Genomic DNA, 26988 nt, shown 5'->3' with positions numbered 1-26988 from the left:
CGATTAGTCTGGTGCACAAACAAGGGCACGGTAGCATTCTTCATTTTACAATGAAAGCATACAAGGTTTCAGACTCTACACAATTTACGTAAACGCGTTACTTAAGACGTCTAGGGGGCGCTATAATTCGTCATTACGTAAACAGCAAGGATAAAGCTCCTCTTGTATGGTCAGCACGGTGTGGAACCACTTAATTAACTTCTGGAGTACGGATATTAAAGATGTAAAACATGTGGCTACTGAAAAGTGTAAATCTGAAAGCTCCATAGAAGAAACCAACACTGTGAATGTCTTTGTATTTGTTAGTTTTTCATCTGAGCATGGAAGAACGAAAAAGCCTTGCCGGCGCTGATCAAACTAATACTTGTAGTACCGACGACATAAGGAAGACTTTAGTGCAAAAGGAGTGCACACGACTCGGAATGGAGAACGCGCACCGTGTTTGTTCACGTTCTGCATGGTTCATTTGGTGTCAGGTCAACTCGCCCCCTGACTGCCTCGCCCCTTACCGACTCGCCCCTTTCCAACTCGCCCCCTCGTAAACTCGCCTCCTGGCCGACTCGCCCCCTGACCGACTCGCCCCCCTAGGAACGTCAAGCAAATATGGCCGGCCCAATGTATTAAAAAAAACCCCAATGGTTCTAACCAACGAGGCGACACGAACGACTCACGGACGGTGATGGATATTTGGACATCACCACTAACCACACTGTACTGACCCGATATCCAGCTATGTTGTTATGTACCCAGTTCAGACAAGCGCTGGCAGAGTCGACCCAACTTGAAATGTTTAAATTTATTTTCGTAATTTTGGGAGTGATTTAACTCGTGATATTCGTATTTTTATTCCTTTTTTTGGAATTGAATGTCTTTGAGAGTGTTTTTAATCTTTTTACTAGTAACTTCATGTATATTCTTCCGGTAGCTTTTTTAATTAAACGATGTGATGTAGTTGAGAAGACATTCTAATCTTGTCAATTTCCTTTTGGTGTTTCCCTATCTAGTTATACCTGACTAGAATAATTATAACTTACCCCTTTGTCATAAATCATGTCTCCTTAATACTTCCATAGATTTGTGTCGCTGGACATTATGCCTAATATGTACCATTTTTTTATCCGAAATAGTCCGCAAAGTTAATTAATATGGTAGAGTGTGGGCAACGGTTGTGGCGCACAAAGTCCCATATTGTTACCTCCAAATTCCACAGAAAGGGAATATCCACCAAGCTTTAAACATTTTAACTATCATAATTCTCAACTTTGAGTGCCCGCTGCAAACCTCAGAACCTATTTTTAAGGGCAGCAATCACCGATTCCATCTCTGACTGATTGTGTTTTTTATTAAACGGTGAATGGGCCGGCCATACGTGTTTGGATAACTTAGGGGGCGAGTCGGTCAGGGGGCGAGTCGGCCAGGGGGCGAGTTGACCTACAGTCGTTCATTTAGTAGGAGCTCATAACGGAAAAGTCGTGCATTAAGAAGCACTTTGTTCAAAATCTCAGAAAAGGTCAAGAATGATGCCAGTATCAATTTTGGGCTGGAGACAAATTCTAGCTGGCCATTAATTAGGCCTAATTAACTAATTAAGGCCTTACTTAGGGTAAAATTGTAACTTCTGAACCGTAGGTCCTAGAACAATGGGACTAAACTGTCCGACTCTGCTCAATATAAATAACTTTTGTATAAAGTCCAAACTTCTCATGCCTAAGGATCAATTAGATAATTAGCTAATTAATGGTAATTAGGACAAAATCATATCTTGTGAATTGTACGTCCTAGAACAATGGGACCAAGACTGACGTAGGCTTACCTTTTTTTCAGATTAAACGATTTTTATGCAGATTCCAAAAAGTCACATCTTGGAATTATTTAGATGATCCGCTAATTAGCCTTAATTCGATGAGATAGCAACTTCTAAACCGTATATAGTAAGACAGTAGGTTAGAGACCGTCAATTTTCTTGATAAAATCCACTTTCATTTGTGATGTAAAGTTCATTGAAGCAAGGATCAATAACATACTCAGATAATTTCCCTGTTATTCCATCTCCCTTTAATTACATGTACATTAACATGCAAGACTCACAGAGAGGCGCTTGTATATCAGTGCTGTAGGTAATTCTCAGCCACAAAGTCTCCTTAGTGACAGTGACTTTTGAGGCAGATCATTAGCTCATTTTCTTCACTGTCCACAGGATCGTCCTTTCGGCAGTCCCCTGGGCACTTACAAAGTGGCAGACAAGATATCATACTACTGTTGCAATTGCGCTGAGGGTAGCTTTTTTCACCACACTGACATGCTTTTGTTGTCAAAGTGTAGGACTTATCCTTCCCGGGGACAAAGGTCTTGCTGGTCCATTGGGGCTACAGCTCGCCATCTTTAACCTGCCAGCCCCACTCCCCTTTTTCTGGCAGTAGTGGGCTTGACTGATCTGCACTCCCTCATAAATGACCAGCTGAGCAGCTCTTTGGATATGCCGTTTAAGTGCTCCACGTGATGGAGGCATTGATCTGCAGGTGACTGAACAATGAGTGTATCCAATAGAGCATTATGGACAGAGGCCAGCTCTTGACAGCCGTAAACCTTCAGGTTTAACTTGACGATAACATCTTCTTGTGTTTTGGTTACCTCTGATGGCGCTGAGCTTAACACCCTGAAAAACTGATTCACACCATCTTCCTGCTTTTCTGACAAATACTATAGTCCCACTTCACTTTCCCAACACCAAAAAAGCTACTCGTGCAACCACAGCCAGTGAAGGAGTGAAAGAATAGTAATCAACGGCAGCCTAGTCCAACTTGGTCTCACAGAGATGATTCAAGTTTGCGGTTGAATTTCCGACACCAAAAATCAACGTTAGCTTCAGTTATTGTTTCATTTAGAGAATGAATGCCAAAATAATGAAGATGATATCTGTGTCATTTGCCCTGACAGTACGAGTACAGCGTTGAATTGCACATCTAATTCCATCCATGATGTGGACTAACATGCGGTAGTCTTCCTCCAGATGGGAGGATGGAAGCATACTCATGATATTGGATAGAACCTCTCTGCCATTTGTGAAGACACAGATGGGGTCAACAATTTTTGAATACAAGAAAGTATTGACTCATCATGTAATATAGGCAGGCTTTGCATGTTGGACCATTCCTGAGAAAGTCACCAAGTTCCCAAGAGGTGGTCCATATCAAGTGACAAAGGCATTACAATTCCTAGGCCTCTGTTCTTCCGGGTGTGCACTTTAAGGGGATAGGTATCTAAATAGTTGTCTCCAACGAAATCGACTTGAGTAAAAGTGCCAGTCCCCATTACCTTGTTCCACTCCCTGTCGCAAAACTCCCTGACACTTTTGCAGTTTTTGCCCCTGTACTGCATGAGATTCACTATCATGCTCAGATCAACAACCAACTGTGACTCTGTGGATTTGGCACGAGGGGCTGGAGTTGAGGCAGGGTTTGAGATTACTTTTTGACTGAAGAGGACCCTGCTGCTGCATCAGTGACGGGAGGTTGAGACATTGTCTTCAGCCGAGGAAGGATGCTCGATATGGGGGCTTGATACATTTTACCGTCATTTGCAAAAGCTGCCAGCACGTTTTTTGGCTCAATTCTGTAACTCTGACAACCTCATTTCTGCGATACACAACCACCACTTTGATATTCTGTACTAGTTTCTGATCCTCTTTAGGCGATAAACACCGGGATGATATTGATGATTTTGGAGGCACTGATGGGAAGTAAGAAGACTATCTTGGTTAGCTTGGCTGTTAAGTCAACCTTGCACATCTCTAGGCGCTCTGATACAAATGTGTAGTAAAGACTTTACCTTCAGCCTCCATTGTCCTAAGCAATCTCGACATTTCATCTTCTCTCCCAATGGGTAGGCCGTTATTGATGAACCTCAAGTTCTTTGGGACATTGCCGAAGGAGTTAAAAGTGGGCTTCATCATCGCTACAAGCTTCTCAACGTCAGCCTTGAAATTTCTCTGGAATGCATCATAGCCTTCATGGTGTTGGTGGTAGCCAGCTGAGGGACAAGTGGTCTTGCAGTATTCGCTTTCATACTCCTGAGGGATCCTGACATTGCCATCGTCGTTTTTATTAAGTAGGTCAAGTCCTCCATGTGCAGACTTTACTGCAGCTTTGTTCTGATCTAAGGCGATTGACGAATTCAAGCGATTTGACTTTGTTACCACAAAGTCCCCCGCAGAAACTCATCAAATACTGATGGCGATGTCTTCTCAAGTCGGAGTAGATCCTGAAGGTGTACAGCTAGCCACCGACCATAGTTGCACTGGCCAGTGATGAAGATGAATGGCATTAATTCCTGCCACACAGCGAAGTAGGTCAGAAAGTCAGAAAGTCTTTGGGAACTAATGAGTAGGACGCAAAGTTTCTCAAGATACAGTACAAAATTCCATTACTGTGTTAAGAATTAGTCTTGCTCTAATTAACATTGATTAATTAATTATGTAATTGATCCTAGGGTCTGAGAGGTTTGGACTTTACACCAAAAATGTGTGTTTTGAGAAAAGTGACAATTTACTCTTGGTCCCATTGTTCTAGGACGTACGGTTCACAAGATACAATTTTGCCCTAATTAACATTAATTAGCTAATTATCTAATTGATCCTTAGGTGCTTGGTGTTTGGTGCTTGCTGTGCGTGTAGTATATTAACCTTTAATTATTCTCTATTTGTTCATTCCATTATACATCTTTCGTCACAATTAGCCGATTGGTAATGTAATCCTCTGTCAGCCATCACCATGGGAATTTCCTTTACAGGTTGACTGAAAGTTATTACATATCTTTAATTTTCCACACAAGTACATGTATAGGCAGTTGCCATATAGCCCTTACTCAATTTTCTATCTCCCGACTGTTCCCATTGCAGAATACTGAAGAGAGTATCCCGTAAATTTAAGCGGAATCCAACCTGACAACCACAGGTGTCAACAAATTCCCGTAAACTTTCACAAACAAAAACATTGGCCCAATGTCATGATTTTTTCTTTAAAACCTCTGTTTTCTTTTGCAAAATTAACCAAGCTATATGTGATGCCTACTGGTGCAATCATTTTTGTTTACGAAATCTACTAAAATCAGACAAATTACGACCATCTCCTGGGGCAAAATTCATGTAAACCGCATTTTTCGTTTTCACGAAGAGATAAAGTCGTCTTCCATAGATAAAGCGTTAGCAATAAGGGACAAAACTAAGGGTCAAACTCGTTTTGGCGCTTTCACGAAGAGACAAATTTACTTCAGAAATGCATACACTAACCATAAATTTTGCGCCTGGTACGTGCTATGGCAAACACATATTCTGAGTGTGCCATTTTCACTGCAGGCACGAAAGACAAAAGTCACACGAATTTTAGCGTTTTCTCGAACAGACAAAAGTGTCTGTTCGAGAAAACGCTTAGCAGTTTACCAATTGTAATTGATATCTATAAATATTATTTTGCAGTTTTGTATCATTTAAGACCTTCTCTTTATTAGAGTAGCATTGGTTAAGTCAAAGGAATGCTTAATACTGGGGAACTAAGCGTTTGATAAACAGACCAACTTGAAATGCGATTTTCTTGAAACCTATTTTACTCTCCGGTGAGAACTGTGGTCTCTTTAATATTGTCTCCTTAATTGTGAAACAATGACGATATATTGGAAAAATATTGATAATACTTGTAATTGTTTGCGTCATAGTAGCGTTGATCGGCATTGACATCACTGCAGAAACTCCTGTACATATTTCACTCACAATACATGTAGAGGAGACGAAATGCAGAAACTCAAGTACAAAGTATTCTGTGCCACCTCATACGTGCTAGTCACTCCTCGACGCGACCTGTACTATACTCAGCCAATCACTGAGCTCCTCTTTGCAGCGCTCATTGCTTCAGACCAATCAGTGCAGGCTGTGTTGACACACCGGATGGCTTTTCACCTAATATAAATTTGTCAGTCGTCCTCCGAGTTGGGCACTTGGGTTGTGCAATGCGACCAATGGGCATTACATAGGGCCGATGCTGTTTTCCGTTTGCCACTGTTATTAGTACGCCATTGTATTAAAAGAAGAGATTTTCTGGACCTCGCCATGTTTCGCATGACAGACGTCTGTGTTTGCTCCGTGGTTTTAATCTTATCCCTTGGAGGAGCAGAAATTGCCGCGCAATGGGGTAAGTTATTTCAAAATAGTGATTTGTCAATTTTCAGCATCCTAGACTATCATCCCCCCCCGAACAAGAAAACGTCAGAGCGGTGGCTCCATGTTTTTGATCTCATGTGTCTTTTTCACCTCTCAGTCAATTTATTTTGATGATATCAATGCTTTAAGGCCAACTTTCGATGTTTTGTTGGGAATATTATTTTGCCAAATGATTTAAAATAATTTCCAACCAGTAGGTTTTAAGTGTTCGTTACAATTCAAGTTTTAAACGTACGATAAATTTGAACATAAAAATTGGCAATTAGTACTAACTGACACCTAGACATAAATACTAATACCAATAACGTACTACAGTGATTCAACCTTCACCTGTACAGCTTAATTTATTTCCTGAGAATTTTTGTAGTACTTTACTTGTAGCGCAGGCGCATACTCAAGTATGATTGCATATAAAACACGACTCTCTTACTAGGCACCCCAAAACCTGAATTGCGGCCCATAATATGCATAGTACATGTATAATAGTATGTAACCATGGTTGGTACACGAAAACGTCAAATGTATCATTTTTCATATGAACTTTATCTCTTTAGGCATTGGATGGTGTTTGTGTGCAAAACTACACCCGAAGAGCACGAACAGGTGTTAAAATAACATCAAATGCTTGGATAAAGAATAGAAAATTGCAAAAATACTTGGGAAAGCAATAAAACCCTGTTCGTGTCAACATGCAAATCGGGTCAAAGCTTAGGCCTACGGTGTAAAACATTATTGTTCAAGAAACGGTATTGTATTGCATTTCACAAAAGTACATTAATACGCGTAACAAACACGTTAGTTTACTGTTAACTTCGTTTACTGTGGATTAATGTTTCAAAATACAGTACGATACTGCACATTTAACGGTAATATTTTGCATAATCGTAGAGCCTAAATATAGTCCCTTTTTGGCGCTTGTCCGTGACCAATTGATAGATTGATAGGAAAAACGACATTGTATTCGTTCCCAACGGTTTTGATCACTTCTCAAAATCATATCGGAGAAAGGCTTTTGTAAAATACTTGCTAGCACATTAATCTATAGAATCTAAAATACATCAAGACCAGTGTAATTCTGTGTTCTCTTACGCAGATGAAGTTACAAAATTATAATCTATGGGAAATCTCTCGGTAAAAGCTAAAATAAAACAGATCAAAATGTCTTGAGCATTTTACAGTTCATATAAAAAAATTAACTTCAAAGAAGAATCTGCGTTAATGAAAGATACTTAAGTATAATCTAATCTCAAGAAGAGCGTCAGGTCAACTCGACTGAATTTGGAATTCGTCACCTGCAGGAACGCAAATCTTTATAACATTGTGAAATTTCGTTTTCACGTATAATGGAAAATAAACGTGCAAAAACATTGCCAGAAAGGTCGTTCATGAAATTCGTTTCTTACGGATCTCTACGTACTTTTTCCAAAATATTACTTGAGAAACACCACGTTAAAATTTCGACGAGTTTTGGGGTCGTTTAAGTTGGGAAAAATTCGTCCAAACCATCAAAATAAGTAATTGAGAACGTGAAGGGAATTATCCGAACCATCCCTGAATAACATAGCTCGATGAAAAATGAATAAGACTGTTTTCGATATCAAAGCCTGGCTGCAAAGCAGTGGGGGGGGGGGCCCTGACAGGTTTGCTGTTGGGGCGGGGCAAATCAGCCTTGTGGCATGCTAACTGTGCAGGTATTCTACCGGGATATCTTTTTAAGCTGAAAAAAAGAAAGACTTATTTTAAAAATTCCACTTCCCAACCGGACGGAAATCCTGGATTCATGCATCACTTGTCCATAAGACTTCGAGTCACTGCAGCACGAGACCACGTTAACTATTGGTAAACGCATCTCTGAATCGACTCTTTTTGGTTCATTTTCAAAACATTTTGGTATTCGTGCTACACGTGTTTTTTCTCCAAAAAGCTTGTGAAGGCATATTTCGCTTATCAGCTATCCAAAAAATATGTCCATGAAACTGTATATCAAATGACCCCCCTGGAGAAAAACCTACCGCCTACAGTTAGTTGTTGAACAAAAATTCTTCAAGCTAATTATAAATCATTCTAAATTTGTCCCGGAAAATGGGGGGCGGGGGTTGAGGAAAGGGACACTTTCCCATCCGTAGGAATAATAAAAGCGGGGGAGGGGTGTGTGCTGGCGCCATATGACACTATGATTATGGGGGCGATGTTCATGATAAAGATGTGCATCTGTAATATGTATTGCATTTCTGAAGAATCTTACGTCAGAATGGCATATGGTTTTTTGTGGCTCTCCCGTTTTTGCATGATAATTAATACATTTTGCTTTTTGGAAGTCCGAAAAAATCTTCACAATCCGCCTTATCTTTATCACCACAAAAAAAGGGGGGAGGAGATTTAACGGCCCGTCTCTTGATCAAAATATGTACATGCGTGCCATACATATATGGACCTCTGCACAAAAGAAGTCCACATAATGTAGGGTTCGATGGCGTTGTGTGGACTCGCACACGTCCACACAATGTTTCCCCCTCTCTTAAAAACAGTTTCAGGGGCATTTCGGGGTCAAGGTTATCCGTGGCGAAATGAGGAGGAACAGTCCACGAAATCATCATCAAAAATCCAGCTCGAAGAAGTTTTCCTAGTGGGAGGAACAACAGCATACCTTAACCATAGGATAACAAAGGAATATCCAAACTTCTTATGTAGAAATGTGTTTGTGTATATGGGGTTGTGATTCAACAGACCACCCCCAACTCAAAAGGCAGAGGGGGTGTGTGGTACCCCTTCCCCCGGGATTTATGCCCATGGGCAATGTCATAAGGCCAACTTTCTCGTTGGCAACTTTTAGAGTCGTTACAAGAAAATTCCAATGTTTAAACCTTCATTAAATCTGAACATGTTTGGGCCATTAATATTTCTGTATAAAACTCAGAGGAGAAAGTCCTGAGAAATATCAGCACTTACCCAACCCTTGCTTATGTGCCACATTGCACAGTATTATAACGGTATTTCTTTTCCATTTACGTTAGTATTTGTTTTTGTAAGTATTGATTAGACTCATTCAGTGCCATATTTGCTAGCACATTGTACTTATCTTTAATGAGTGCATGCAGGATCTACTGAATGAAGGGAGCCAATAAGAATTAAAGCCATTTTGAATAGTGTGGTTAATATTAGAAGCAAATTAATGAATCATTCCATAAAGTTTTTAAAGTACCTTTTTGGTGGCCCGTAATCCAACCATAAAAACCTTGAACAAACGTTATTTTCTAATGCAATATGATGAACCACGTTCGTTCCGACCAAACTCGCTAACCTTATTCGCAAACGCTGCTTTAATCAACGTTGATTAGTAAACCGAGGTTTAACTATACCTTGTTAACCTTTCAAACGATGATTTCACATTATCCCATTAACCACATTTCAACCAACCTTGTAAACCCTATGCAAACTTTCCTTGAACGTTTTTAAATGTACATGTATTACGTTCCGAGGTACTGTGATTACCTTCCACAAAAGATGATTTGACGTGGTTTCATGATCCAGGGCTCAACCAACCTTGAGCAAACGTTCCTTCAGAGTTTTAGAGTGTACGTTCCAGCCAACTGCGATAGCCTTTGGCAAACGACGATATCACGCTCTTCCTTGAACTACGGAAAAAGAAAACGTAGTAACATAAAGCGAACTGTTCTTGTTATACTTAGAAAACGTTGTTTTAGCATTGGTAGGCAATCCAAGGACACTTAAACCACGGCCCGTGCTTAAGCCTACTAAGGATGCGTTAACGTTGTTTGATGAACAATGTTTAATCAACCTCGCCTAGCCCACTACAAACGATTTTCAACGTCGTTTACTGAAGCTCTGTTCAATTCACACTGCTTACTAAATATAAGCATTGCTTCAACGTTTTATCACTGACCATGTTCGAATTAATACAAAAACATACCTTCAACGCCATCTTAACGTAGAAGTGACAAAGAGCATGAATCACTGGTACTCACCCAACGCCAACGTAAAACCAACGTTGACAAGTTAACGCGCATATTTACAGATCTTGGTACGTTACACAGATTTTACATTAGAATAAGGTAATGAAAGGAATGAATTAACAACTGCAATGCAAATGCCTATAATAAGGGAATGTGCTTGACCGGTCTTAAATGTGCGTTTAAGGCCGACAACAGGGGTCATGTCTCCCAAGAAAAGAGCCATTTTTGGAATACTCGTTTCCCTTCCTTCCAAAAGCAAGTAAAAAGTTCCAACGTGCTGTCTTACCCAAAAAAAGGTTATATATGGACACACAAATAAAACATTCCCAAATTTCTGGCCCTCCCTAAAACAAGTCCCTCCCCCTAAAATTGGTTCTTGATCCATCATTGATTTTGTTAATATTTACCTTGGTGTCCTGGTGAATATTTTTGTGAGATCATATATCTCCACATTTTCAAAATTGTATTTTTCAAATTACTTAAAATGGTGAACCATACGCTGTGAATAATGTTGAACTGCATGTATTGCTCCACATCAATCCAGTTCCTTTACTGTTGAAAAAAAATGAAAGATAAGGTTGTGGCGACTAGTTTGCGTTCGATTGTGAAACATTTATGGCAATTGCAATAACGGTGTAATTCATTACAATGCGTCCAATCCTGAAGATACAAACATTAGTATTATCATTTATAAGGTCTCTGTGCACAATGACTTAAATAATTCAATAGCAATTACTGACAACAATTAGAGATAACTTAAAGTGTCGCATATAAAACGAAAAACACAACTTACGCGGAACAGGTGCGAGACAAGGGCCAGTTTGAAGTTCACATTGTTATTAAAAGTCAATCCAAGCCACTTTTCAGGTAAGGGCGGATGTTGGGGTGGAGGCAACAGGGCCATGTCACCAAATGAGCCAAAATTCTTTTGAAAAATAATAAAAGAAAAAATGATGCGAGAAAACAAAAGTGGTTTTGGGTGGGTCTTTGTGTTTATTAAAACGTCTCACTGACCCTGTTAGGGTGCTGAATGATTGACTTGTTTATCAAAAAATCACCTGCAGCGGCGAACCGTAAATTACGGGAATTTCGGAAAATATAAATAGGCCTAGCCTATATAAAGAGTTTTGAAACATAAGCATTAAAAACCATTAAAACATAAAACTACAACGTTATTAGGAGCATAAAAATGACAGAGATTGCTCAAAAAGAATTGCATAAGAAAAAAGGAACCACCAGACGAAATGATATGAGTTATCCATAGTGTATGTCTGAGCCCTTCCTGAACAACGAGCCTTGATGAATTTTTCAATTTGTTCAACTTAATTGTTTTTCTTTTTGCATCGTGGCCTAGCTACGGAGCAGTTTGGGATCCATAATAGTGGTGTAATCAGCGAGATGGTGGGGGGGGGAGGTCAAGTTAGCCTCGTGGCATGTTGCAGTGGAAGGTTGGATTAATACTTTAATACTCATACTTTAGAAACGGTGCAAACATCTTAAGAGGGGGTCTTTTCAAGATAAAAACGCGGACATCGGATTGGAAAATACCTTCTCTAAACCAATCACAAAATCCGAATCCATCATCGGTCCATATTTACGAAAATGATGCGATTTTGTCGTGAATAAGCCAGAAGTTTCAAAAGAAGTTTTGATATAACAATCATTGATTAATTTACTCACGTACAAAGAACACTTGTGTCGCTAAACTTTCTAAACGTTTTTGAAAAAAACGTTGTGAGTTTAAGCCAATATTATCGAGCCTCAGCAGTAGCCTCGTTGGTGATTCCGTGTTAACTATGAATAAACTGATCCATGCTTCGACTCTCTTGGGTTCATTTTTCCTGGCTTACCTTGTATTGGTTCAATTTACAAGTGGTGTTTTTCTCCCGAGAGTCTGTGTAAGGCAAATGTTTCTTTCAGTTGCCCAAAATTTCAACTTTTCCTTCAAAAATTGCTGAATTGTTTGAAAAATATAGGCATGATATGACGACCTCCCTGGGAAAAGAATATTACCGCCTACAGACTGTCTTAGAGCAAAAAGCTTAAAGCTCATTTTAAATTGTACACTATTGGTTGTCCATTGATATTTGGCAGTGGTCAATGAGAAACCAGCAGGGAGAAGTTAACATTTTCCCGTTCGTTTGTATGGGAAACTGTTGATCCCACAATAATTGCTTTATAAATGAGTGCTGCACTTTTTGCATTCATCGTACGTGTAAATTAACGATGCTGGTTAATAAATAATACGGAAGATGATTAAACGAGCGGGCCAGAAAAATGTAATGGTTTCGTTTTTTTGTGTTTACTCTGTAGGGTATACGTCAAACAATTACTAAAGCGGAGTTTAGATAAAAGATAGAAGTACGGTTACCTGTGCCTTGTGGAATTCCATTTGGCATTGCCTTATGAATGTATGAATGGCTTCCGTCTGAATTGTTAAAGGATCCATGAAATGAATTGCTATTAGAATCACTTTTTATGTATCTCTGTACACTTCTTAAATATATGAAGACTGTTTGACTTTTTTTTATTACGTGAACAAAAAAGTGCACTTTTTAAACATTCCAAACTGATCAAGCATTTCTGGACAAGTGAGGGCGCTTTTCCTTTGATGTAAATCAAAGAAGACATGGTTCAGTTTGCATGTTTTTATATTCAAATTGCGAAATCCAAATTTGAAAACATTCCTGTGAAAAGGTGCTTGCTTGCTTGTTGCTATTGGTATATACTTACACAGCAATGATTTGCCAACGGAAATGAAATCTACGATAGCAGTGTTTTAAAAAATCTAGAAATTTTCTGTGCACAAATCATTGCAACATTAAAGCTTGGTGCCTCTGATGACATCGCAGTTTTGCTCATGAATATGCAAATGTGCATTAGTAGATATATAAAAAAAGCTCCAAAATATGGGCTAAAATTGCAAAACAAAAAAATTAAATCTGGTAAATGGAAACCCAGAGGTGCAATTCCATTGCTCTAAGTACCATTTAGTAAAATGTTTCTATTTCATGGTCCCTTTAAACGGACTAAATTCTGTCTTCTGTGCATCGTATTTGATAACTGAAAAGGTTTCGCGACTGGGCGAGCATGTGGACGGTGTGAGATTCACTCAACATTACAAAGTTTCATCATGTTTCAGGCTTCTCTTTCTTTTTGTGGAAACTGAGAGGTAGAGATACAGGGCTATTAAAATTCTGAATCGTTAAGACCATTGAGACGACCATTAGAAAAGGATTGTGATACAAAACTGTATGGTGATGCAATAAGGTTAATTTAATGTGGCCTGCAGAATGCTTGATCTAAATTTATCTCCCCACTGAACTTGATTCCATTGTTGCTTTTAACTGTGATTCACCAAATACCTGATGTTTATTGGTAAAAAAATAATTTTACTGTTTTCAGAATAATAGTCTTACTATACACACATAATCTTTGAAAGTAACGGTCACAAGGATTTCAAAAGCACAATTTCTAGATTTAAATCAAATAATAACGAAGACATTTACATGTAAATAGAAAGAAACTACTGAGTGAAATATCCAAATCAAGGGACGAAATCAGAATTCAATCCAAACTATGGGGCTAAGACCAACATTTGCGATAAAATAAATACAGAGCGCCATAAAAAAGCTTAAACATTTAAAAAGCTGAGACAAACTTGACCTAACAATAAGACACATTTGGATCCGCCATATGGATTTGATTTGATTTATGTCCACTCATCACATCAAAGGAGAAAGAAGCAAATAGCACAATACATAGGGTGAAGAATGGAGATTACCAGTGGAAGCAGGAGGTGATATGAAGCAAGGATTCTTAGCAAATAATTAAGTATTTACAAATAGGTCATTTGGGAGACATTTTGTGGTAAATTTTTCAGCATTAGGGAGACATTGGCTTTAAGGGAGACATTTCAGTGTCTCCCAATTTTCAAACTACCAGAAGGAATATTACGGTCCATATTTTGAGAGATGATGGATTAGGGTCTAAAATGAAAACATACAAAGTTTCGTTCAGATCAGACTCGGGAATATTGAATTATGGGACGGTAAAGTTAAGTTGGAAAAATTTTGTGCGTATTCTTATGGGAATGTCTCCTAATGACCCATTAGCGGTAATGATAATTATTACTTATAATTACATCATTATTTTGTAATTAAATATAAATAATTTCATTTCGGACGAAATTACAGAAAATCACTCTGCAAGTTTCTTCGCATCAGTAAGGTTAAAATCAAAATAGATGAAAAGCAATGATTACGTGTATTTGTGAATTCAGAAAAGTCAACAATGCTGCCATGGCCTTCGACCATGCATGAACAATTTACAGCGCAGAGGGGAGTACCAGAATCCTGACGTACGCTGAGGGCGCTTACAAGCTTTTTTGAATTTATTGAAGCAAAGTATAGGCCTAAACAGAGGATATTTTATAGCATTCATTTTTAGTAAGCTTTTACCAATAGTATACATCGCTCATAATGAACCTCTTCCTAGAAGACTTAAAGGTTTTCATGGTGAAAGAAACTAGATCTATAGTAAAGATTGCGGTAACACCATGTATTTATCTCTTCTTTGAGTATGTGTGGTTCTGAGAAGAACCGGGGAATAACTCGACGTTTCGAACAGTGTACTCTGTCCGTCTTCAGGAGACTGCAGGATTCTAACTGGGAGTGGAGCTTATATGGTGTAGAGAGGGATCCAGATGTAGGGATTAGCTCGGTGAGGCGTTAAGGCGGGAACATTCTTTTGTCAGTTGGAGTTGGCAGTGGGAGAGTGAATAGCTGGGTGCCAAGGGGTATAGAAGACCCATAGGCTGACTGAGGGGGAAACCTAACTAGGGAGTCCTAGGGTATAGGAGACCCATTGGACTGGGATGTGAGGATGGGGCGCCAGATATCGCTGATGTTGAAGCCGATGTCTTGGGGAACTGTGTCGTGCTTGATGATTTCCATGGCTTCTCTAATGCGGCGGGGATACCATCGTTCGATGCACGCTCCGGTAAACACACACACAGGGCATGCAGCCCCAGGATCCAGTGCAGCATCCATTGTTCCCGCCTTAACGCCTCACTGAGCTAATCCCTACATCTGGATCCCTCTCTACACCATATAAGCTCCACTCCCAGTTAGAATCCTGCAGTCTCCTGAAGACGGACAGAGTACACTGTTCGAAACGTCGAGTTATTTTCCGGTTCTTCTCAGAACCACACATACTCAAAGAAGAGATAAATACATGGTGTTACCGCAATCTTTACTATAGAACCTCTTCCTATTATTTGTATCCATTTTAATGAAGTGATGTGCTCAGCAATAACAGTTTTTTGGACATACATGGTAAAAAAAATGGGAATATTTGTATCAGTGTGGAACATGCATGGTGATTGAGTATGGTGATGGTGTATTGAGTAGGTTGAAAACTTCCAATTCTCAATCTGAAAGATTGATCAGTCCCAGAATGGATACATTTCACGTTGTGAAATTAGTGGCGTGACTTCGTGCATGCCACTGGGTACACTTGCTCCCCTATGATGTCTGTGCCCCACCCTCGTGGCGTCCCCCCAACAAAACCCAGAAAGAAAGCTTATTCAACTGAAGTTCATTTGCTTGGTGCCCCTTGAAAACGTTCACACCACAAGTTTCCCCTTCAGAATTTTGACCCCTGTCACGCCACTGCTCTAAATCAACTTGGTGTGGAAGGTCTGTTGATCGTGCGCAGCAGGTTCAACGTTTGCCGCTGAGATAATGTCACTCTATATAACAGCTCTACGCATTTACTTGAATTTTGTTCCAGAGGGAAATGACAATTTCACCCGGCTTCTAGGTGGAGCATCACCGAATGAGGGCGTTTTCCAGTACCGTGGAGCCGTCAACGAGTGGCACACCTTCTGCAGCTTGGAGTATTCGGCAGTGCTGGGTCAGTAATACATAAGCCGCTGCGGGTTTCTTGTGGCCAAAATTCTTTGCTCTGTCTCAGAGCCATGGCATTTGGCATGTAGGAGGAGAATTGTCCAATTGAAGAGAAAGACCATCTTGCGTCTAGCTGGTTAAAAAATGAAGCACTGAGTCTGATGAGACCCAGGATGGAACCATCTCTTATTTCTGGCCCAACTTTGTCATTAAATTGAACCCAATTTCGCTTTATGATTCCAGTTGAGGCCCCTCTCCTTTGTAAACTCGCCGGGTTACAGCGTCTTTTGTAGCGTCCACAAGCTGAATGTGAGCCCAGTAAATGCAAGCCTGTTGCATTCTTTGGCTGCCTTTCCGTTGGGGAAATTCGGGTTTGAACCAACATGTACGCTGGACGATGCTCTTTGGTTAACATGCGACTCGGGTAAGTTTAGGCATTTGTTCAACCCCTGCCGTTCTGTACAATATGTTTGGATACACTAATTAAGGAAAATGTCCGAAAAGCCGGATTTTGTCCCTCAACAAAATTTACTGACGTGCAGAACACGCTGGAGAGATTTTTAGTGGGCTTACAGGCTGCAATCCCTCTTTGTTTTAATACTGACGGAGTTGAGTATGTAACATCTGTTTAATAATGCTTTAGTGTGTCTTTTCCCATCGTCACACCAGTATAACTGCAGCTAAAGGTACCACCATGACCCATTTTGGACGATATAAAAACCAAATTACCCCCAGCAGAAATAACGATAGTTGGGTTACGCCACCCCGGCGGCAAACCCATTAATTGATTGAAGTAGCCCACTGGTGCTTAAATAACGTCCTTAATTGTAGTTCTGACGTACGCTCAAGTTATTAAACTAGATCATTTCTATCTCAGACCTCTGTAAGGACGGTGGACTAATGCACTGAGTGAATTAATTAGCACTACGTTCATTTATTGGAATAATCTCTTGTATAGTACCTTTTGTTACGATGCATACGGTAATCCTCGACTGAATTGCCGTTCTTTATTAGGACTTGCAAACCTAGTTTCATGTTATAGAAATCGATCAAGTCCTAACATTATTTTTTACAGTGATAAAGCTTATGATTTAACATGTCGCATTCTGTATATTTCCTTCACATATCGAGATTTTGAGTTGAAACTGGAGCATGGTTACCACGAAGATGAGGGCATCCTTCAAGCTCGGTGCAACGACAAACAGCAGTGGCAACTAGTTTGTGGTGACGACTGGCTGGGCTCTCGGCATGCACATTACTTGGCCTGCCGCCATCTTGGATACCCTGTGACTGTTCGAGGTTCAGCCTTTGTTGTGCCCAAATTTATTTTGAGGAACACTTACTCTATTTTTCTGCATGGTGCATTCTGCAGTGGACAGGAGGACAACCTAACTAATTGTTATCTTTCGCAGCATCACTCGTCTTGCCGAAATTACGCGGGATTGATGTGCACTAACCAAAGTAAGCAGTTTTAAATCCCCGTCATTGATTTCAAGAATTGGGTTTGTCATGTTCCCTAAGTTAAACGGCTGTTGTTGAGCGAAACACGACCGTTACACTGAGCTGCCAGGAACAGATTCCCATCGGCAATGGAAAAAACATTTCACCTTATCTTCAACCTAGGGATGATATGTAAGTTGTGACCCTATAATGCAACATACAGATGTGTTAAAGTACCTTTCTATTCATACTGTGGCTCTGAAACTCATCAGGAGAAGATGATCTGTCGGATTTTGTTAGTTTAAATGATTTATTTTAACCGATTGTGGAAGGTCTTGTCTGAAGTACACGGAATGTCGGAATCTCTTCTAAAATCAGAGTGTAGATGTACTGTGGAGGAAGACGGAAAGAGAGAGAGAGAGAGAGAGAGAGAGAGAGAGAGAGAGAGAGAGAGAGAGAGAGTGAGAGAGAGAGAGAGAGAGAGAGAGAGAGAGAGAGAGAGAGAGAGAGAGAGAGAGAGAGAGAGAGGAGGGGGGGACTCCTTATGAAACCCGGATAATACTGCCACCAGGGGGAATCGTAAAGGCCTAAACCTCCAACATTCCGCCTCTCCGGTTTAGCAATTCACGATGGTGAACGTGGATCCGGTTTAAAATATATGACGCAATTACTCTAGAGAAGTAACAAGCGAAGAGAGAAAAGACTAAAATAAATGCAGTCAGAACTCCAGCAATTTAAAACACATGTAGAACCATTCTTTAACTGTAAAATCCGCAATCCCAACCAAGTCAGCACTCCTGTTTACATTCTCTATTTGGAAAATAATCCAGTGAGACAAAAAAATAAGCCAAGCTCTGCAACATTCCAGTTTGCCGAGGGGCAAAGGGAGGTAACTTGAACGCTGTAGTCTCAAGTAACTAGGTCTCGCCTGTCCTGGTCAATGATTGAAAAAAGGTTTCATATAAACTTGTTCAATCAATAGATAAAAAACTAGGCATCGTTTAAGCCTATCGTCTTTAAACTTTAGGCGTCCAGACAAACTTTAGGCAAAAGCTCCCCAGTTCCTCAGGCAAAAGCTCCCCAGCTCCTCTGGCAAAAACTCCCCGGTTCTGAGTTTAATGCTCCCCGGTTCAGCTCCCCAACTCAAAATATGCTTAACACCATGACTAAAACCTCTCTGACCAACATCAACTAGTCCCGATTCACCTAGAATTTACCTCATTTGTACCTTTGAACTGCGCGCCTCATGCGGAACGTCATACTATACTCACACAATTTGGCCACGCCCACTGCTTCTGAAGTTCACAGTGGGCAAATTCATTCGCGGCATTTCCCTTAATTTTTCACATATTATTCTAGCAAAACCTCACTCAAATGACTAAAAGCTAATCTTCATGAAATTTTCTATAACTTCTCACTTTCCTTACTTGTGGAATACATTAATAAAAAAACCTCATTTTTCCGGTGTGTTTACAACCCGAAATCCAATGTAAACAAGCCCTACGTTTCATGGAGAAAATGACAGTGATGTCAATATGAATATTCAATAGTGACTACTAATAACCATACCAGACGAAAATGTCCAGAGTTGTCATCAAAGTTATAAAACTTCTAAAATCCCACCAAAATCGACCGATTTATGTGCAAAGAACCTAAATAAGTATTCCAAACTACCTTTTAATGTCATAAATCAGTTAAAATTCTCAGTCGTCTGGAATTAATTTAAGACCTTTCAACCCATCCACAAGCTCCTAGTTACACTTAAATAGCCGCCATGGGGTCATGCTGTTTAGCATCAACAAGCGTCAACGAGCGTCAACAAAGCGTCAATAAAATATTCAAGCTTTTCTATGGAAATATTTTATATTTACATTATTAGTAAGGCTCCTACATATTATGTTCAATGTGCCATTTTATCTAAAAAGTTACACGTGTGTCTTTATATTTGAGCGACAAATTCGGGCCTGCTCGTACAGCCCGACCAGTGGCCATCTTTCCTTACTCTGGCGTGGACGGCAGTAAAGAAAGATGGTGGCCCCATACATCGCGAAAAAGTTTCATGTTTCTGCGTTAATCTGGGAGCGAATTCGATGTTTCTCTTACACAGTAGCAGATCTTATAGAGCCTCTAAATATGATAAAATCACTTTTAAATCTTTAGAGGGTATTTTCAAGTTGTTGACGCTTTGTTGACGCTAGTTGTGTGTGTTGACGCTTGTTGACGATAAATAGCATGACCGGCCACCATGTTGGATTGCACACCAAGCCTATTTATAGCACAGTTTACATACACGGGAACAGCTGTTAAGTGTACAACTAAATCAACAAGTTCTGAGATGGATTTATTGTTGAAAATGGACTTTCAACGTTAAATTTTAAGAGATCTAAGCTCCTAAAGAGAATGCAGGAATGCTAGAAGAGAAGGCGAGATTTGGGGAAAGATAAAATGGAAGGAAATTTAGTGTGGGGGGGGGCATTTCCTCATAGTACACACGTAGTAGGATTTCCATTTTCTTAATGCCCTATTTCACCCATCATTTAGGTTCTTTTTCATTTCATTTCTGCAAGGACCAAATATTCAGCTGAGACTGGTAGACGGCAAGCATGATGGATCCGGTGTCTTGCAGGGCCGGTTCAGGCCCACCGACGACTGGGGTGCGATCTGCTCAGACTACTGGGACGGACGAGACTCGCAAGTGGCATGCCGCCATCTTGGATTCTTCGGGCAAGTGAGAGTAACTGAATCACAGATCAGTGGCGAATCTCGAACAAATGTCAGTCTTGTTCCAGAATCGATGTTCCTATCAGCGGTCGGTTGTCACGGGAACGAAACTGAGCTGTCACAGTGCAACCTTGTGTCCGACGTCGAGTTCAGCTGCGAAGGATTCCCCTACGTCGAGTGCATGGAAGGTTTGAATAACCGAACATTATCAAAAAACCGTACAACCTGAAAAAAGATAACTTCAAACACCTGCATTTTTAAATTTTACAATCCAAGCAGTTGATCATAAGTTTTAACGGTATACTGACATCTGTTTTCAATTGCATGTTAATGTGAGAGTGATGTCACTTCCTCCCCAGTGACGACAAGGTTTGACGTTCCTGCCTACTTGTGTGGTAAGAAAAACTACTGTGGGTATGAATGTAATCCAGACCAGTTCGACCCAGAAATTATGAAAGGCGAAGTCTGCAAATGCGACGATGCATGCGTCTACTTCAATGACTGTTGCTATGACTACCGAGCTAACTGCAACCCTGCTGCCGACTGGGGAGAAATACAAATAAATACTGTGAGCCTAGAGCATTACTCGTGCGTCTGGGTACCAGGCTACGGCAGCGACTACGAATTGACAGGCTTCGCTTTGGTGAGTTCTTGTCCAGACACGTTGGCTGATTCCTTTTTGAGACAGAAATGCGAACGCAAAGCGGCCCTAGGCGACCTGGTTGGAATACTTCCTGTGTACGTCGTAGAGGGAGCCGTCTACAAAAACGTCTTTTGTGCACTTTGCCACGGGATCAAAACCGAACAATTACACACATGGAAAGCAAGTATAGAATACATAAATGGGAACAATGTAACTCACTATCCTCACCTCAACATGACGATCAAGGGTACACCGACGGGGAGGATTATGTTCTCGCCACGGCGGAGTAGTTCTGGATTGCAGGGCGCTGCCAGGAGGTGCCCAATCAAAACGACTGGGACTTGCTTTGAAGAGTACAGGAACACGACCCTTGAAGACGCATGCAGGGACTACTTTGCTTCGGTCAAGGTTGGTAGCTCCCGATTTCATAACCCCCACTGCGCGATGTGCAATAACCTGACAGTTCAACCAACAGCCACCTGTGAGAAACAAAAATTCACTCCCAGGTTACCCAGTTTTCTCGAGAAATGGGACCTTTGGGATAGATATCCAGCTTTCAACAACTTGGACATATTCCCTGTCGTCGGCCGGAGATGGCGCCTGGGTAGATCTTTGCTGAATAACCGTATTAAGACGTTTTCCATTGAGGTTATATTTGATTTCGGCTGGGGAAATCATGAGAACATCATTTGTACGCCGGAACAGCTTTTTGTTCCTTCTTCCGGCAAATGTGGCACTGATTTGTCCTTGTCCGGTGTCGCAAATGAGGATGGTGATTTCCTGGATGGTTTGCAGACTCCCAACAACTCATCTTCACAATGGTTTTCTTTGTTGGACGACAACTGTAACGCTGTGGTTCTGACGAGTTTTGGCAATGTTGCCTCGTACTGGGAGGCCGTCCCCTTACAAGGTACAGTGTTTGACCCTGACCTTGATGTCAAAAATTTTCCTGAAGAATTTTCTCTGTCTGTCTTTGTCAAGACAATTGACAAGATTAACACTTTCCTTGGTAATGCAATGGCGATATTTGAAAACAGTTCGTCTGTCTTCAGAACATGCAATATCACAACTGCCGCAATGTATCTAGAAGAGGGAGCCTTTGCATTGTCACAAATAAATGTTTGCTCAAATGCTTCGATGAAGGCGAAATGTGTAGTTCAGACTTCAATTGATAACAATTACACATCCGTTCCCGATTCTACGGTACTGAAGTTATTTACTTGGATCGGAAGAGGTGTTTATGCGGAGTCCGCTGGTCGTGTGTCGCTGTCAGTGCAAAAAGAGTGTCTTGATGTCCTGGAATTGATCCAGAACTGCTCTGATGTTAAGCTCTTACATCCCAACGAGTATATGTTTGATTATATTCAGTTGTCCCTGTGGAATGTAAAGAATTACGTCCCCTTGCCCGACGGTAAGGTGGGACTGTGTGGACCCATCGATCCGAAAGACTTCGGTAATTTTGCATTAGGCGTGGTCTCTGTCGTGTGCAGTTGCCTGTCGCTTCTGGCGCTTGCAGCCACCTTTGTCACTTACTGTGCGTTCCCCGAACTCAGAAACACGGGCGGTCTCGTCAATATGAACCTCATGGGGGCGCTTTTTATTGCTATCCTCATTACAGTTCTTTCGGGGGTTCTGCAGTTGGAAGGGTACGTCTGTGTGGCAGCTGCCTCGATGAGCCATTGGCTGTGGCTGTCTGCATTTGCTTGGATGGCTATAATTTCCTGCAACGTGGCCAGAACATTTGGTAGGACCATGGTGGTAGCTTCCAGGAGATCTAAGCCAAAGTGTCGTCGCTTGCTCGTCTCCATGGCCTTTGCTTGGGGTGGCGCTTTGCTAGTTGTCTCAATCTGCCTGTTGCTGAATTTCTGCAACTGCACCGACCTCCCACCGATGTACAGTGAGTCACAGCCGTGCTGGATCGCAGAGACGACTGTGCGACTGGTGGTCTTTGGCATCCCAGTTGCGTTGTCTCTCCTCGTTAGCACCGTTGCCTTAGCCATCGTCATTTTCAAGATACGGAAAACGAAGAAAGACAGCAAGATGGTGCGGACTCGACGACAGATAGAGGAGACGTTTGATGAGTTGAAGATATATGGGAAGGTGGGTCCATTTTCAAAGAGAGTAAAATGACAAAATTAGATACATTCGGGCTTTGGAATCTTTAAGTAGCCCAAAATGATGGTCAGTTGCGAAAATCTGTGCTGGAAATTTGGAGGGAAGCGCAAAGGTGGGGAGATGACTTGCCCAGTCACTGAAATTTGAAAAGTGGGGGGCTGGGGGGGGACACCATATACAACATAGGGGCAATGTTTATGATAAAGATGTACACCTGTACTGTGTATCAAATTCATGCCGAATTTTACATCAGAATGGCATATTTATGGCTTTATAAAGTTGTTTCCCCTTTTTAGTGACATTGCAAACCTTTTAGTCTTTAGGAAATCCTAACATTTCTTCACAATCCGCTTAAATTCCTTTGCTCATCACAAAAAAAGTGTGGATGAGTGTGTGTGTGTGTGGGGGGGGCAAGCCCAACCCCCCAAAAAAACCTCAAAAGTGGTTGGGGATATATACCCCCATTCTTCCGGGATTTACGCCCATGATGATGTTGTGAATATTTTTGGCAATTGATTCCAAGAATAACTTTGAAATGTAACTTGTATGGTTCTACTTGACTTTTTCATGCATGACTGATACAGGATTTTTGTTGGCAGGAGTTTCGAGTAAAATTTTTCATCAATATCTTTATCATCAGCTAATGCTTCTTTTTGGCACATCATGGGTTCTCGCCTTTGTGTCTGAGGCCGTCAGCCACGTGGTCCTGTCCTACATCAGCGTCATCGTGAACACGCTGCAGGGGGTCTTCATATTTCTGGCGTTTTGTCTAAATCAACGCGTGAGGGCGCTCTGGAGAAAAAGTCTCTCCTGCTTTGCTTGCAGAAACGCCGAGCAAAGAAAATCGGCGTCCGATGTGCCACTCCATACCATAAGCACCAGGGGAAGTTTCAATGGCAAGTCGGGAGCAGGGACTGCCGTTGAGGAGTTCACCTAAAAATATCTGCAGTTTAGCTGTAACAAGTGTAGGCTAAGTGCAAATGTACATGTAGTCATTGGGGTTCATCTTATTATATATTACATGTATTTTGGGTGAGATCAATTATCTCTCAGTCTCACGTACCCGGTTGTAATGAAACTACTTTGAGCAGAAAAGTATAAGGGAATCTCAGTAACTAAAAGTAACTCATAAGCTTCAACATGAAACTAAGTCCCAGCTGTAACCGCGTTTTAAGAAGGGTTTTCACTTTAGTCTACAGTAAGTCTGACACTGTTTTGGATAGAATCCATTTGTGCCTGTCCTTGTACCACCAGGCTCTAGACCTAAAATGAGAAATACTCCACCTACCTTCATAAAAATGGCAATTTTCACAACGCATTGCATATTTTAAACACGTTATATTTTGAGAGGTGTTTGCCCTCGGACTTGTGCCAAAGCGAACGAACGGGTATAGCCATAGTGCAATTTAATATTCTTGTACGTATCATTGGATGTGGCTAATTCTTATGTGCTTCAAATTTGCACACAGAATGTGTTCATTTGTTCGTCATGAGAGCAGCCAAGCAATACAAAATAAATACAAATTTTGAAAACGTCAGATGTGAAGAGGACGGCTTTGAACGGTCCCTTGTCCTTTGGTGCATGAAAAGGTTGAATGTAGGCTCCCTTGGCACGAATATGACAAACCGAAGCAGTCTGGCAATTTACCTTTTGGTTAAACATGAATTTGCAAGTAAAATAGTTGTTGAAATGTAAGCCCTAGCCCCTTTCCACATACCCATCCCACAACCACCCCCACCCACCAATAAACACTGCAAGCCAGCAGGCAGCTCTCGAAACAGGGATATGTTTGCAGAGGCCGTATTATGTCCACTGGGATTGGCATGGCGATAGTGACTGATTGCCAATCAGAAAGCAGCAACAAGGAATGAAGCCTCTAGAAACTTAAATGAGGTTTCCCTGAACTGTCAGGTTTATCAGCATTTTAACATTTTCAGTGACTGTGATTTTTTCAGTAGCCTAATACGGAAATCTTCTTAATTAAGCAACAGTCCCGTCTGTTGAGGGGTTCTTGTCATGACTTGCAAAGGACAGTATGGTATCAGATACGTAATACAGGATTCGATTTTCTTCAAAAGTTGACAATAATATTTCTACATTTATAAAGTTACGATTGTAGTGTCTCACAGTTGTAGAAACCTCTCTCTTGTGCAATTCACATACATTTTTGTAAGTAAATTACATGAAGTTACACCGATTACCTTAGTACGCTGCGTTCGACGTTGTTCACTGTTAAGCTTTCCCCAGTTGGCTTTGGCTATTGTTCAGCGAGGACTACGTTTTTGTTTTCGTTGTTCGCGACACATCGCTTACATCATAATGTATAATGTGCGTTAAGTATAGTAAAGGGGCTCTATTTCGGTGTGTGTGTGGGTGTGTGTGTTGGGGGGGGGTATGCCTGATTTCAAACTGAGTACACCGAAACACCCAGATCGGATCTCTACTGGTATTATTTCGAGTGAAGAATTGTGCGAAGCGAACCGGCCAATAGCGGAGGCGACGGCAACACGAGGAATAATCTAGTTCCCTGCCCAAAGATTCCTTGACTACTCTTAATAAAAATTCTTAGGTCAGGGATCTCCCACGGATATAAATAGATATGACGCAAGGGTCAGGGGTCACAAGTTGAGAGCCCAGTTTTTTTTTATTTCACGACAGTGGTACATACTGTATGTATTTGCCAGTCGTCAGGTCCTGATTCTTCCTAGCTTCTCTTCTAGGGAGATTACCTAGGAGACTTTCGATTTCAGTGTAAAGTCAAATATTGTAGATTCAACAGCTGTCATTAGGATGCGGGAGTTTACTTTCAACGGCTAATCTACCTACCCGGCCGGGAATAACTGAACATCAACGGTACCATCCGAACATGCCGAATATAGACTGGACGACTTCGGAATATTTCGGCTATTTCCGAGAAACTGGAGGAATTCCTCCAGCGTTGGTCACGTGGACATTGAGTGATACTGGAGCCTTGATTCGTAGAGTAGTCAGAATCATCGGGTCTGGTACCCAGACTACACGATGAATGACCACGCCGCCGCATGGGGGTACTTTGCCATTTACCAGTCTACTTACAGATATACATGTGTGACATCCTTACATTACATGCATTAATGGGATGTAAGGTCTAACGTCGACATCAGTAATAAGCAATGAGACAGTGACAAGAGACAATGAGAATAGTCCACATCGTTAAGGTCTGACATTTTAATTAAAGGTTGTATAGGCTGATGTCTGAGCATCAAACTGGGTCACTGCATTCGCAATTGCATGTTGCCCTGCAAGTTTTTAAAACGTAGATGGGTTAATAAGTAGTATTGTGTTGATGTTTGACATGAAGTATAATCGATAATGATGTTTCGTTGTGAATATACATATTGAAAAATTGTCTGTTTAGATATTCTAATAAGTCTTAGAAGCGATTTGTTTTGCCTGTAGGGAGCTCATAAAGCAGCAAATGAAATTTAATTCAGATGCACATAAAGATGATTATAACCATTACGATGCGTAATGTGGAGCATAGTTTACGGTTACCAGAACATTTATGCTCACTGTAGCAGAAAGTCATGCTGTTGAATCATTAATTATTTCATGTCCTAAGCGTTGGGGCGGTTTTGCAAGCTTGGAGATGTCTGGTGTAAGGTCACCGATTTCAGAAACCTTTTGCCTCCGATGGAGTTAAGCTTGCCTTTGCTGTGATCAGCGCACAATCAGCGATTGAACTGCGCCATGAACTGGACCTTGTAGATTTAGTGAATTTTAGATATCCAAACAGACAATTACCTAACGCAATAAACTTTTATAGCGTTTGTTTCTCAAGTCACTGTTTTGCATGCAAGTTAATTAATGTACATCCGTAGCACTTTATTTGTATATTAAATGATATCTCTAAAATAATCCATGAACGGACAGTGAGTAATAGCCGTGGTATACATATCCAATTGACAGATGATTAATTATCAAAGGGGGGAACG

At 40.9% G+C, this 26988-nt stretch overlaps 1 protein-coding gene across 1 annotated transcript; it reads left to right on the top strand.

Annotated features, from left to right (window-relative positions):
- The first annotated feature begins 6007 nt into the window (after positions 1-6007).
- LOC110986690 (uncharacterized) lies at positions 6008-26450 on the top strand. Its single transcript, XM_022248791.2, has 7 exons — positions 6008-6182; positions 15979-16101; positions 16338-16518; positions 17226-17555; positions 20102-20443; positions 20615-22998; positions 23654-26450. Exons 2-7 carry the CDS (start codon positions 16024-16026, stop codon positions 23948-23950), a joined length of 3612 nt encoding a protein of 1203 aa, XP_022104483.2. The 5' UTR covers positions 6008-6182; positions 15979-16023; the 3' UTR covers positions 23951-26450.
- The last annotated feature ends 538 nt before the right edge of the window (positions 26451-26988 follow it).

Source organism: Acanthaster planci, linkage group LG02 (assembly GCF_054643075.1).
Source record: "Acanthaster planci isolate LZ-2023a linkage group LG02, COTS_SCS, whole genome shotgun sequence".
In the NCBI taxonomy this organism is placed as follows: Eukaryota; Metazoa; Echinodermata; class Asteroidea; order Valvatida; family Acanthasteridae; genus Acanthaster; species Acanthaster planci.
Note: the sequence above shows the minus strand (reverse complement) of the source record. Positions and strands in the feature narration are given on the sequence as shown.

Coding starts and splice junctions, on each gene's coding strand:
- LOC110986690 (XM_022248791.2), top strand. CDS start 16,024: ATGAGGGCGTTTTCCAGTACCGTGGAGCCGTCAACGAGTGGCACACCT. Junction 16,102..16,337: donor GGAGTATTCGGCAGTGCTGG/GTCAGTAATACA, acceptor TTATGATTCCAG/TTGAGGCCCCTCTCCTTTGT. Junction 17,556..20,101: donor ATTGATGTGCACTAACCAAA/GTAAGCAGTTTT, acceptor CATTTCTGCAAG/GACCAAATATTCAGCTGAGA.